Here is a 14370-nt window from a genome sequence, read left to right on the forward strand (position 1 = left end):
AGTGGGATAATCCCACCCCTTTCAGGGCTGACTTAGTGAGCAGTTGGCGCAGAAGGCCAAATTCCGAGAATGCACGCTTTGGATCGGATAACCACTGATTGCGAGCCTGATCTCCCAAGCATTTTTCATCAAGTGCATACAAATTTTCTGCATAAAACCATTGGCTCTTCTGCAATTTGTCCCCTCTACAGAGATTTTTTTAAATTCGATGTTGCACACTTCTGAGATTGTGTCAAAAAAATGTGCAACCTTACGAAGTCTTTTCTAAAAATTCATTCGGATTGGCTTGAGACCGTGGAGAGCTTTAACGTATTGAAAAAATATGAATGGTGGGATGAGGCTAAAAATCGCGGTCCTGCAGGTATTGCAGGCCTTGACAGTAAACTAATCGAAAGATGCGCCAACACTTTGCAGTCTTTAAATTCTAGCTATAAAATAAGTGCAGATAAATTATGCGCCAAAGACAGCAAGAAGTCTAGTGTAAAAATATCCGTTATAATATTTATTAAGCTAAAAATAGGGATTTAAAAATATGAAGATGTCAGCATGTTAATCAATTTTGCAAGCCACAACAAATACTGATCGTATTAACGAATCCGAATACCCTTGTAAAATCTCTGGTCAGACCGATTTTTATATAGACCGTTTAACATGAATAAAACTAAATTTTAAGATAAACCAGAACAAGACATGATTATTTATTTCTACCGCCTTGCAGTAAATAAATTAATTAATTCAATAAATCAACACACAAAAATTAAATTTTACAATTAAATCTCATTTTATTGATTCTTTATATAAAAATCTTCTGTTGATAGATAGAATCGCAAAGTTGTTTCTGATGCAGATAAACCACAGATCAGAAAATTAATTCTGAGAATGATAATAATATTGTATCTTTTTGTTATTAATTTAGTATTTCAACTTTTATTTCTAAAGACACGAAAATTGTAGTGCTTTTGTTTCAAATTATTTTCTATTTTTGTTATTCTGGGCAAGAAGTCGATTCCCTTGTCCTGAAACTCCTACTCGCTGAGTGTTATTCCCAGGACCTCCACTTAACTGCCCGCTGCGGTTTCCAAAATTATTTCGGTTACCGCTACGTGCTGCGCGTTGATTTTGCGCTGAGTTTGCAACACGATTTTTGTTTAGCTCTGTTCTATTTCGGGATTTAGCCTGTGCATCTTCTTTAACCATATCGATTACCTCATCAGGTATCCGCAAATATTTAATGGTACTTCCTCGAATATAGCATTCCGGCATGCGCCAAAAACGGTCTCCATCCTGAAAGAATATAACACAATTTTTAATCCAGTTTTAGTCAATGGAATAATATTGAAACGAGGCGAAGCGAGGAGGAAAGTTGTGAGACGCAGAAAAGTTTCCTTCTGTTCGTTAGAGAATTTAAATTATTTTTTCCGTTTACATACCTCCCCCGTACGCTAAATTACAGGTGTTCAAACTAGACTCTAGTCGACACGCTCACATTCACATTCTCGCAGTGCGTTTGCGTACGATTGGTATTTCTACCACCCACTGTCATACACTTGTACGGGAGCGGCAGAGGTTTTTCCAATGCACAGTAGATGGGGCCGTGACGGGCCGTATTTATTGTATGTACATGCGTATATTTATCCTGAGTGTAAAAGTACCTCACAACATTCCTCCTTTTTTTGATGGGTTTGCAATGTCATGCAAAATATTGTGACTTTACAACTAAACAATTTTGTTGTTTACCTTTGAAGTGCAAATTACGTCACGTAGATTGATATTCATCCAAGAATCACAGCTCACCAAGTGTCCATTGTAAGTCTCCCCATTTTTTAGCTCAACCAGCTGTATGTGTATATAAACAGAGATTATTAGAATGAGGCATTTAATGTCAAACTTGCGTATACTGTAGATAATATGATTAAAGTTCTTACCATAGGGTGGCTCTGCGCAGTCTTCAAAAGGGACAGCGGTAACTAAAACATTAAGATACAGTTAAAAGAACTAAGTTTATATTTTAGTTAGGATTACCATATTATAGAAGCCGTATTGAAGCAGTAGAGCCGGAGAATATCGATGTTATCGATGTTTGGCCAACGCTGCGGACATCGATGTTTTTTCTCTCCTCCAATTTGGGACATTTGGAAAATGTGAAACACCTGTTCACCTTTTCCCCATCAACAATCCATGAAGAAATAAGGATAAGAATAATTCTCAGAGGAGTATTTGTTCACGAACTATCTCACTGACAATGTTCAATTTGTTTTGATGTTGGTTTTCCTCTTTTTTTGTCATTCATTGCTTACATAGTCCCCGACATGGATGGCGGATTGTCGCCAATGTGAAAAGGATATAAGCTCAATACTGAGAGAAGCTTAATTTTATGTCGACATAAAATGCCATATATCTGGCTCGGTTCCCAGTATGATCGATGTGTCAGTATGATCTTTGTGGTTGTTTAAAAAGTTAAAGCTGTTGAAAATTCAAATTTTATATAAAACCAGGCAGGAGTGCATTATCTGAGAGTAGATATTTTGCTTGGAGGACAAAAAGCATTGGAGAAATTACAGCATTATTAAATAAGTCCGTTCCGGCTCGATATACATATATGCAATAAACGTGTTTGTTATCTCCTTATATATTCATTATAATATAATATAATATATATTAGTATATTATATATATTAATATTATATTATATTAATATATATATTAATAGTATAGTATAATAGTATAAGTGTTTGTGAATGAAATCCTCCTAAACTTGGTCATTCTAAAAAGCTGATATACGCAGTCTAATTTTGCCTGTTAGCGTGTAGCGTATGTTCCTTTTCGTTCGTTTCAAAAAAGATCAAACGGTGTATGGTCTAATCTGTCAATGGGATGAAAAGAAACAATATCGATTTGATTTCATACAACAAAGTTTTTATAATTCGATAAAAGTTTTTTTTCAATTAATTAATTATATTGTTGAGGGTTTAACATCATGGCTGCCGAAATTAAACCAGCCCAGCGAAGCATTAACGATCGTTTCAGCACGTCAAAGAAACCGGAGTTGCTTAGTAAACTGGAGGGTAGCACCGATGATATTAATGCTGCAATCTTAATTCCGGGAGAAAATGGAGTGATAAGCGTCTCGGATGACAAGTGCGAATATCTCAGACAGACAAATTACGTTTTATTTAATTCTACTTATTTTTCAGAACTGTTCGTGTATGGCTTAAACGAGATTCTGGGCAGTATTGGCCTAGTATCTGCCAGTATATGCCCTCTGGTTGCACGGCCCTAGAGTATATCCAAGAATTCCGTCACTTGTTTATCGGTCAAGAAAATGGAACAGTCACTCAATACTTGCTTTCCGAAGACTGCAACCGTTTATCATTCATACGTGATTATCTGTCCCATCAGGCTCGAGTCGTTGCAGTTGTGTTTACAAAAACTCACAACTGGGTTTTGTCTGCGGGAAAGGATAAGCAATTTGCCTACCATTGCACCAAAAGTGGAAAAAGAGTGGGCGGATATAATTTTGAAACGCCGTGCACTGCACTTCAGTAAGTATAGTTAAGTACAAAGCAGGTTGTGAGCGATGCAGCTTTATCACTTTAATAAGGGCTCGAGAATACACTAGCAGAAAGCGGAGCCGAAAAATAAAAAAAAAACATTTCACCTGTGCACCCTTGCTGATTCAACTAGTGTGTCAGCCCATAGGCTGCACCTTTTGTGAAATCGCTGCAACTTTTTGCGAGCAGTATTTAATTGGTTTGTCTCGCACGTAATGACTCATGGTAATGTTTGTTCGACATAGGAATGAAAGAATGTCTTTATGTGATAATATGGATGTTTGGAATGAGATCAGCGAGCTGAAAAAGTCGGCCTACCACAACAACAAAAACATTTTTGTAGCATTTTTTCTGTATACTTCCTTCCAAAAAGTAATACTTATCGAGGTCCTCAAAATAGGCATTTTTTGTGAGACGACTTTATCGTTGGACTCAAATTTCTTTCCGCCGAGAGAGAGCCCCTATGTTTTGGCTGATCTTATCTCTGGTATGTTTCGGTTAATCCACGTTTCAGCCTCTCGGAAAGCTTGTTCATATTCAATTATCATTCAAAACTAAAACCGCTTAGCTCTGTGGTTGCCTGTATCTTCCACAATATCTTGGAATTTCAATAACCGATCGGCCAACACCATATCGTAAATTTTGACCATGCTAAAAGTCCCGTAAAAATGACCAGAGTTGGCAACATCGTCTAACACTTTCTCGGCAATGAGCCGGCAATGGAAAATACTAATCGAATAAAATAATTATGGGCGGTTAGCAATGTTTTATAATGGTACGGCCGCCCTCGTATGTGTAATTACGATTTCAATTTACATATTTTTTACTTTTACTCTCTCTCAGGTTTGATGCACTGGCAAAGTATGCTTTTATTGGCGACCATGCTGGTCAAATAACAATGCTTCGATGCGATGTTCAAGGGGTACAACTTATCACTACATTTAAAGGTCATACTGGTAAGTAACTATCAATTTCAACAAACCCATATAATACAGAACTTTATTTCAACCGCCCCTTTTAGCTGAAATTCGATGTTTGAGATGGGTAGAAGGTCCACAGCTACTCTTTAGCGGTGCATGCGACCAGTCTGTGATAGTTTGGGATGTCGGTGGAAAACGAGGCACCATATACGAATTGCAAGGGCACAGGTACTATTGTTTAATTTTTTATACATGAAAAGTATAACTTTTCCAAATTTCTTTCTAGTAATAAAGTGTCGGCTCTTGCTTACGCGAATCAAACACAACAGTTAATAAGCTGTGGGGAAGATTCAGTAGTAGTATTTTGGGAAATGAATGCAATGCGAAAAGAAGTTCCAGGATGGGTCGAGTCAAACAACTGTCAGCTTTGTTCAAGACCCTTTTTTTGGAATTTCCGCTCAATGATGGACCAAAAACAACTAGGCATGTACTGAATTGCATTTATATTTTATTCTATTCTAACCATTTTTATCTTACTGGCAGGAATTCGACAGCATCATTGTCGACATTGCGGTAAAGCTGTTTGCGATAATTGCTCCACCAATCGCATTAATATACCAATCATGGGCTTTGAGTTTGATGTGCGGTGCTGTGATCCTTGTTACAAACAACTCCAAACCGTCGAACGACCTTCCTTGGCTTCATTTAATGATGTAAAACACTCAATTGTTCATATGGATCTCGATGAGGACCGAAAACTTCTTTTAACGGTTGGCCAAGACAGACTAATAAAAGTATGGGATCTTTCTAATATTTGGGCATAATAAACAGATATATATTAAATAATATAAAACGTATTATGAAATGTAAAATGACCAAAATTATAATAATTATCCGGGATTAAGACCTAATTCCAAATCGTAAAAATGTATTATGGTGGTGTTATGATCATGAAGGCGTGTGACGAATATGCACTTACACCCAAATTCAAATCAGCGCGCCCACACTTAGTGTGACAAACACTGGAGCAAACACGAACGGCCAAACTACCAGCTGTTTTTGGCCAATACGTTAAGGCCTGTGTCTAGCACTGCGAACAATTTCTGTCAGGAATTTGCTACATATTTTGTTTGTACGTGGAACGTAACTAAGATCAGCTGTGTTTTGTAAACAATGCCAGTTTCAAAGTTCAACTGAAATTAAAAGAGGAAGGGAGCTGGTCGTTGCATTGAAAACGCATTTGGGATTTGCTAATAATGCATACGGTTCGCAAAGTTTCCATTATTGCCAAAAGTGAGCAAATATATAATTATTTTATTAATTTCAGGAAAATTATTTAATTTAGAAGGCATGGTACAAGTATTTGTTTGACTACGACAATAAATTTTAACTCTCTTTTACGTTTTTGCACATAATTGTTTCTTCCATTTTTCCCTTTTCTCTCCAGGAATAATTGTAAACCATTTATTCCTTGCCTGTCTACCTGCTGTTCTCGTAGATTCTGTGGATTTCGTTTAGGTTGCTGGATACTCGACAAACCAAAAGGAAAACTGACAGGTTTATTTCCTGCAGTGTTCCTCTGCAATAGTGAGTGTGGGTAAGAGACAAATAAAGTAATTGAGTGACAGGCAATATTTGTCTTAGAGCCACACACCACAACATTTGCGGGGTAATTCGCTATTACCGTGATGCTCGCAGCGAAAATAAACGCAAGATGAACAACTTTGCGATTAACCCGATATCAGAAGTGGGATCTGTGCCAACTATTGCTAAGTTCGAGGAGGCTTCCTGTTCTGGAGCCGAAGCCCTCGCACTGTTTTGTAACCGCGGACATAATTTCATCGGAGAAACCGTTTACTGGCAGCGGGCTCGTTATGGCACTGAGCAATTGCGTGTAGGTAGTGCTTCGCAGTGGTTGACCCAAGTTTGTGTTATTTAGTGCGAGCAGTTGAGAACAAACGCTTGCTGGCATATAAGTAAACGGAATCTAAAATAAAAGAAAAAATTAGTTAAACTGATTATGATTCAAAAAAATTTAAAAAAGTTTTTTTTTTTTTAATAAAAAAAAAAACGAAACTTTGGGTGACTGCAAATGATTTATTTTTAAGTTGAGACGAAAATTGGATAGGTGCGTGTGCTCGGCTCAATTCAAATTCAACGAATAAACTATATTTTTAAATGCAATCTTCTCAAAGCCTAGCTAGTTCATCGGGTGTAGAATCTTGGTAGTTTTCACACCTACCCCCCCTAGAACAACCTAGTGCCAAATTCACGGCGGAAAAACCAATAACTGTCTGTCCTAGAAGCAATTCGTTAAAAGCAAAGAAGCTTTTAATCATATTATATAGGAGCTTTAGCTATTAAAGTTTGTTTAACAATTTTTTACAAACATATTTAGAAGACAAAAAACGAAACTCGTGGTATAAACCCCTTGTTGAAGTTAGTGTAGCAACTTTGACGAGAGTACCCCTTTTGCATTTATTTTAGTTCACTGTTCTGTCAAGCGTAAATTAGAGAGCAAACCAGCTCAATTGAACATCAACATTTTAATGAACCACTGAATGAACTATTTTTACCTAAATGAACGTGGATTGTGACAATGAAAAATTGAAGAATAGTGCTATATTCATTTTTAATTTATTTTAAAGTTATCGTTTTTATCTCTAAATAAGAGAAATCATATGAAAGTTTACTTAAAAAGTGCATGTACATATAACTATTTAATTATGTATAATGTACCACACAAGTTTCATCAAGTTTGTCGATTGTGTCTCACATTGGTTAATGAGTGCGATATTTCGGAACTACAAATTTATAATATCCCGACACGAAGCAATAAAAGAGACAAATTCGAACACAATAAAAACGAACAGATAAATGAACAAAAAAAGTCTTATAAATGTTTCTGCAATGCTCCGAGCCCAAATGTATGCAGCTGTAGAGATGATAACCTGCTATCAGTGGTTTTGACCAATAATGAAACGGGTCCAAGTAAACCTCTTCACAAAACACAACACACACCGAGTGTGCCTTACGCTAACAAAAAAACCACATTGTGCAGTAGTGAACAATATGCTATGGAACCCGAAGTTTCCGGTAGTTCAGTATTAAAAAATCAGTCGTCAAATCAAATCAAGCTGCATCAGGGGAAAAAGGAACAAACAAAAACAAACCTGGAAATTCAGATGGAGCAACGTTTACTTCATCAAGATGATTTAGTTTCCGATAAAGTAAAATCAAATTTATGCCAATCACTTCATACAATTAATAGCCACAGCCAAGAGCACCGAGATGACTCATCCTCACATATTACATTTCAGATAATCAACTGTCTCTCTATAAAGGTAAGCAGATTTAAATTCAGCACAAATACAACTACACCATAATTGAGTACTAAAATGTACATATGTATGTATGTACATATGTTCATGTGGTTAGAAATCTGCTGTGATATGTGGGAATCTAAAGTAGAAGTATATTAATATGTGTTCAAGTACTTGTGTGTGTGCTATTTTTGTGATTACGACATCAAAAATCATAATCAGACATGTCGGATTCCCTGATTCCATGCAGCATTAACAATTTTATACACAGTTTTACATGCACATAAATAAAAATGTAGATACATGCATACATACATACATACATACATACATACATATGTACATTTGTAGGTACTAATATTGATATGCTCTCTAATTTTGGTCAGGTGCTTGTAATGCACAGAATGGTGCTATATGTACACACACATTAGGTCCTTGGCGGCATCGTTCGCTGATAATTTTGAAAGGAAATGTGTAATTTGTATCTGTGTGTTTCTTTTAGATAAAGTTACAGGCATACTTTGTTTTAACGTGGTGTGCCCTATAAGCATGGCCCACGGGCTCCCTTGATGGTAGTCGACTGCAATATTTTCTAACGTCACATCAGTTATTTTGCTATCGAATCACTTGTTTTTCTATGACATCCAATAGGATAACCAAATTACTTGCACAGCTGACAAATCTGTAATCAGGGAAGAGCATAATTTCAAATGGAATTGAAGCGTTTTAAAATCAATCAATCAACCTGACTGTCTGCCCTTCTCTCCGTCTTATCTTATTCCTGTGATATTACATTGTTACCAGTGTATTCGAAATTTTCGCTATCACAAAGGACGAAAATTTGTGGCATGCGCAATTTTAAATGAAAGAGCTAAAACGGTGTGTTGGTGTGAGAATTGCTATACAAAAATAAGGTACTGGCTGAGTTCCGGGTATAAGAGTGGTGACGCAATTGAACGCGTCTCCCAACGTTCCTTCTCGTTTTAATACCTGTTGTGGTGTGGTAGCAAGGTAGCAAAGGCTACCTTTTGAGAATTTTAGTTTTAATCCATATCCGGTACTCGAAGAAGCATCTTTGATCGCAATCTGTGGAGGGGTTCTGGTCATTGCGAGAATATATTGATTTCAGCAACTAATTTCAAAATGATATAATATTTGACCCTATAACTAATTATATACTAATATAAACTATGTTATTGCAGCCATTGCCTGATGATGGGTTTCCGAACGTAATTTGTCGTGAATGCCGAGCCAAGTTGGATTGTTTTGGAAAATTTCGAACTATGGCACATAATTCCCACAACGCCTTAAAAGAATTTTTAGCTATATCTGAAACTCTAAAGCTTGTAAGTTTGAATCATAATTAAGATTAATTAATATTAAATGATTTTTTTTAAATTAACTATTATTAACTGTTAAGTGTGTGCATGTGTAGAAAGGTTCCGTCTGAAACCTAGTCTACCACCAAATGGACTGCGGAGAGGGTTTAGAACGTCCTACGTAAACATAACATTCCACTTGCAAATAGAGAAAAAGCAGGACAATAATTGAATCTGAAGAAATGCTACATAAATTAAGAGAAAGTAGCGGATTATATGTATTTTGGGGCTGTGCATTTATTATCGCAGATTCGTTTCCCACAAGAAACGAGGAGAAACGTTGTGAGACGCTCTCGTACTCGAGAATGAATTGTGTCTGGCCCTATTAAGTATATAGATATAGACATGTCTGTTTGTCCGTCCCTTTGTCCGTCCTAGATCTCAGAGACTATAGGAGCCAGGTTAGGTATTTTTGCGGGTGACACGTCACCCATGTTTCGCCTAATAATGTTTATAATAATTTCGTGTACATTTATTTATCAGCAGTTATGTCCCATGCTAGATTCAGTACATAAACACGATTAGAATTGGATCGTACAATTACTTATTTAATCTTACTATGACAAACATATCTCCATATTTCCCCAGGACACTAATGATTTGGAAATACAGCTTGATACAGTTTTAAAGTCTTCGTCGGAGGAAATAGCAGCTAAGGCCCTGACTGAGCTAAGCACTTTTTCCCAACTGAAGTACGACAAAAAGAAAGTAGATTCCACTTTTCAAACTACTTTTGATCGAAATTTTAAGAGTGGAACCCAAGATTTGCAAACCCATACATTATATCCAAGTCCTTTTCAACCAAGCAATGTTGAAAGTGATGAGACTAAAACGCAATCTAAATGTATGTCTGGGCCAATACATGACCGATTCGATTCAGCATTTCATAAAGATTCTGAAATTGAACAATTTCAAAGCTTGCAACAGCAACTGGAGACTGCTGCGGTTCTTATGGATATAAGTAAAAAAATTGTAATTTCACCTCCGTGCTCGAATCCTCAATCTCCACGAAATTCTGCAGTAATTGATACAAGTATTAAAAGTTCTGTGATAAAATCAAGACGTCCATCAAAGAAAAATGATTTTTATGACGGAGTTGAAATGGATCTTTCCGTGAAAAAGAAAAGGTATGATTATTCAAATCAAAGAAACTCAATCCCAATACACACTTTTTGCCAAACTCCAATACAATCACATAGAAGTGAAGAGGATCTTCAGAACTACAGTATTACCATTACCCAACATGGCGGGTCAGATTATAAACTTACACCAATAATAAAAACGAACAGCAGTTCCTTGTTAGATTCTGGAGACAGTTCTGACTCTCATAAACTAGAAATGGACATAACATCGTCTATCAATGAAAGAAAGACTCCCGACAGTGTCAGCTCGGATCACACAACAGACGCAGCTACCACTCAACTCTGGCAAGCTCTGGCACGATCAGCTGGTAAGTTCAATTTTAAATATCAAGTAGGGCTGAGTCCTCAATAACTTAAGTTGTTATGTATACAGTCGTAGACATGCCCCAATCCCCAATAAAGTGTGCCAGTTTCCACCAGTTGTTTGCTTTCCAGGCTGCCCATGTCCTTATAGAAGGCTCCTCTTAGTGTACGGTGAAGTCTTCCCGTAAGTTGCAGAGGAGGTGCTGAACACTATCTCTATTTCCTCCCCGTTCATACAACTGCGACAGAAGTAATGGTGGGGCAGTCCGAATGTGTAGTGCCCCGTTATTCAGAGGCCCACAGCAAGCATTTTCCCGTTACCAGTATGGTGGTAGGTGTAAGCATTTTACTTACAGCTAGGCTGCTCGGCTAACGTCCGGTCCCGGTCCAAATACAGCGACGAGCTCTGCCTGAGGGTAGACCTCACCAGGTTGTGCTGGACGGAACGTTCGCCTTCACAGCCTATAATTTTAATGAGCCCTGTTACCATCCCATGTCCTTGCAGACTGGGGGAGGCTGCTGTTTCTCCAGCAGTTCGAAGCAGCGGTCGACTGCCACTTCCACCTACTTCCACTGATTGCTTCGCCTCTGCGTTGCCTTTCTCTAGGCCTTTGTCCTTGGCAATCTGCGCGAAAGAGATGATCGGCAGAACGCTGCCCCTCTTCGGGGATGGGCCAGGTCTCTCCTGCGAGCGCTGGCTTTTCGGCTAGGGAGCACCTTCGATGGCCACTCAACCTTCATGAAATACTGCTCCGAAGGGCTGGACATCTTATTGGCGTTTTGACGCCGGATAATGTTTCCAGCACTTCTCCTCTCGGCGTATGTGTATGGTTCGGCTTGGGCTATGGACGATGCCAGCTCGCCCCCGCAACTTTACCAGTAGGCCACACCACCCCAGGTCCGGGATGGGGCTTTTTGGGGTTCGCTCCAGCGTCCTCCGCCGCGCACGCATTCCCTGCTACGCAGCGGGTTAGGTTAGGCCTTTTTCCATTTTGGGATTACTCGCGGTTGGCATTAGGGGAGCGCCAGACTCAATTGGTTTTTTTTTAATAATCTTCCATTATTTTCCCACGAGCTGCAGAGAAGGGGTACAGTAAGTCCGGGCAGAGATACACGTTGCCCGGATAAGTCATACTTAGAACAGGGAGCAGCCAAGTCCCTGAGCTCTCCGTTAACGACTGGGCTAGGTTTAATAACGGACCCCTAGCCAGGCTCACTCTCGGCACGGATCGAATAACACTCTAAGTCCGGGCCGGTGTGAGATGATTGTTGGGGTATCTATATATGTATATACATATATGTACATATACATATATATTTGTATGTATATATTTACTGAGTACCGGAAAATTTGGAATTTTCCTTTAATCTGAATTCAATCAGGAATTATTCTGTCATATTTATCAGTAAAGCACCACAATAAACTTATTTATTTACAATGTAAATATTATATATGTACATATGTATGTACATATGTACATATGTATGTATGTATATCAAAGTGAACAATTATGGAAAAGCTCAGTAGCTAAATAGACATAAAATAAATATTTTAACTTACCATGGATATATTTTGTAGGGGTATCATTTGGACAGCAGCTTTATATAAAATATGTTATTGAACACTTTTAGCTAAAAACAAGGAAGAAGACGCAAAAGAGATGCTCCGCAACATGATGAGTCAGCCTTTCGTATTTCCAGTGCCGTCAACAGTATCATTTACAAAAGTACCTGAAGAACCTATAGCGCTATTGAAGGTAAACAACCAAGATCCGATTGCATGTTCCTTTTTTTTTGTTAACAAATATAAACTTTTTTGATTTGCAGGACCTATCAGATGCTCAAACCAGCAAATTAAAAACCTGTAGAAGAAAACAAAGTTTTCCCACTAAATCCGATTGCAGCGACACAAATAATGAAAAGGGGACAGAAACTTACAATCATTCAGATCCATTCGATCCAGAAGACACAAAAGATAAAAAGGTTCTTATAAATAAACTGCAAATATATATAATAATTTAAGTCCTACATTATTAGAGGATTCACATTTTTAATGCCTTACCTGGTGTTCAGAAAGACATGTCTTGTTCTAACTGTGGAACTCTTACCACAACGATTTGGAGGCGAAGTGTTCGAGGAGAAATGGTGTGCAATGCATGTGGGCTATATTTCAAGCTTCACGGAATCAACAGACCACATTCAATGAGACGCGATACTATACACACCAGACGCAGGCGTCCTAAGGAATTGGAGAGATCTAAAAAAAGTGAGTAAATAACTGAAGTCAAAGCTTGAATTCCATATCTATTGAATGTCAGTATCTACTTTTACCGTTCCCGTCTAATACAAACAAGAAAAAAAACCTTATTTAAGTTTTAAAATCAATTAATCAATCAAAGTGTTTTAAAGAAAATTTAACCTGTTAAGAAGCAAATATGCACCGGCAACATAGTGCAATATGCCTAGAAAAAATTATTTTATGCACACGTATGTAAATAGGGTGAAAGTCACGCTTCAATTGAAATACGTTTTATTTTAAGATAATTCAGGAAATTGGTAATTTCTTTTTTTAAATTCTGTTTACAGAACAAAAGCAAATATCTTGCTCTTCAATGGAACAAGCGAAAATTGATTTTTTGACGTCTCAAGAACAAATTAACATTTCCGGTCTTGTTTTAAATGTAAGTATGTTATTATTTTACTTGAATGATTTAATTTTTTTTTAATTCCTAGTAATAAAAACATGCTTCATCAATTCCTGATTCTATTTCAGAAACGCAAAAAGGAAATTGATGAAACCGAAGCTGCAGCAGCACTCAAAGATATTTTATTAAAAGGCAAAAAGTCGAATTGCTTAGCGTCGTTTAGTGACAGCTGTGAAACTGCGGAATTGACTGTGCCGCTTAATCTTGTTTCCAGTGAAAATAATTCGAAGTTTACATAAAACGCCAAAAAAATATGTGTGTTAGAATGTTAACACAAATTGTTTTTATTAATAATCCCTCGCAGAAGGCGAACAAAAAGGTGTAGAATTAATTATTCCTAAACATTATAAATATAAGTTTAATCCTTTAAATCTAAATTTGATTAATTTTTATCAATAGAAACTAATACCAAAATACTTTTAGAATAGGACTACATACAATTTGTTCTTGTAAGTTTAACATTTTTAAAATAATATCACAACTAACAAGCTAGGCATTAAGCAAGGACATAAGTACTTAATGCAACTAATACAAATAAAATCTTTTATTGATATTTATTATAACCTTTTTGCAGTATTTTCAATATTTTAAAACCACTACTCGGTTCTATGGATATTACATTGGAATTTAACAATGAATTTTTAGCTTTCATCGCAATTTCAAATTTATCTAATAACAAAAAATTGTTTAAATCTCTTGCCTATATGAAAATCATGTGATAATATAATAATCTCCATAAACATTTTAATAGTAAAACTATGCAAAAAGCAATAATTATATAATCCACAATTTTCAAGGAAATATTTAAATTGTATACAATTATAAGACATTTTACTTTTAAAAACCATATGCTGTTTTCGAACCTACATAAATCCAATTAAAATAGGGACTTACAATTACGATAAGATAATAGATTAATGCACATTTATTTTTTCAAATATAATACTCAACAAAATTTTTAAAAGTCGCAGTACTTTTTAATGTCCATAAACGCAGTTTCTCTATGGCTTAATTTGTAAACAATTTTGTGGGATACATGGGACAGTT

The 14370-nt window shown here is 36.7% G+C and overlaps 3 protein-coding genes across 4 annotated transcripts; 2 read left to right on the plus strand and 1 right to left on the minus strand.

Moving 5' to 3' along the window:
* Positions 1 to 956: 956 nt before the first annotated feature.
* LOC117900250 (U6 snRNA-associated Sm-like protein LSm4) lies at positions 957 to 2085 on the minus strand. Its single transcript, XM_034810549.1, has 4 exons — positions 2023 to 2085; positions 1926 to 1967; positions 1738 to 1836; positions 957 to 1284 (listed from the first exon to the last, which is right to left on the minus strand). Exons 1-4 carry the CDS (start codon positions 2023 to 2025, stop codon positions 970 to 972), a joined length of 459 nt encoding a protein of 152 aa, XP_034666440.1. The 5' UTR covers positions 2026 to 2085; the 3' UTR covers positions 957 to 969.
* Positions 2086 to 2915: 830 nt separating this feature from the next.
* On the plus strand, positions 2916 to 5321 carry LOC117901578 (WD repeat and FYVE domain-containing protein 2). The gene is made up of 6 exons (XM_034812379.1): positions 2916 to 3138; positions 3195 to 3542; positions 4395 to 4507; positions 4573 to 4699; positions 4758 to 4954; positions 5015 to 5321. The coding sequence occupies exons 1-6, from the start codon at positions 2978 to 2980 to the stop codon at positions 5293 to 5295; spliced, it is 1227 nt and encodes a 408-aa protein (XP_034668270.1). The 5' UTR covers positions 2916 to 2977; the 3' UTR covers positions 5296 to 5321.
* A 1743-nt stretch (positions 5322 to 7064) lies between these two features.
* On the plus strand, positions 7065 to 14084 carry LOC117901134. Of its 2 annotated transcripts, XM_034811777.1 has the most exons (9): positions 7065 to 7815; positions 8997 to 9140; positions 9762 to 10300; positions 10373 to 10623; positions 12251 to 12375; positions 12446 to 12601; positions 12656 to 12884; positions 13205 to 13299; positions 13392 to 14084. In XM_034811777.1, the coding sequence occupies exons 1-9, from the start codon at positions 7153 to 7155 to the stop codon at positions 13560 to 13562; spliced, it is 2373 nt and encodes a 790-aa protein (XP_034667668.1). In that variant the 5' UTR covers positions 7065 to 7152; the 3' UTR covers positions 13563 to 14084. The 2 variants fall into 2 exon arrangements, with proteins under 2 accessions (XP_034667668.1, XP_034667667.1); XM_034811776.1 differs by having other exon boundaries at positions 9762 to 10623.
* The last annotated feature ends 286 nt before the right edge of the window (positions 14085 to 14370 follow it).

The sequence above is a fragment of the Drosophila subobscura genome, chromosome U (assembly GCF_008121235.1).
Source record: "Drosophila subobscura isolate 14011-0131.10 chromosome U, UCBerk_Dsub_1.0, whole genome shotgun sequence".
Classification (NCBI taxonomy): domain Eukaryota; kingdom Metazoa; phylum Arthropoda; class Insecta; order Diptera; family Drosophilidae; genus Drosophila; species Drosophila subobscura.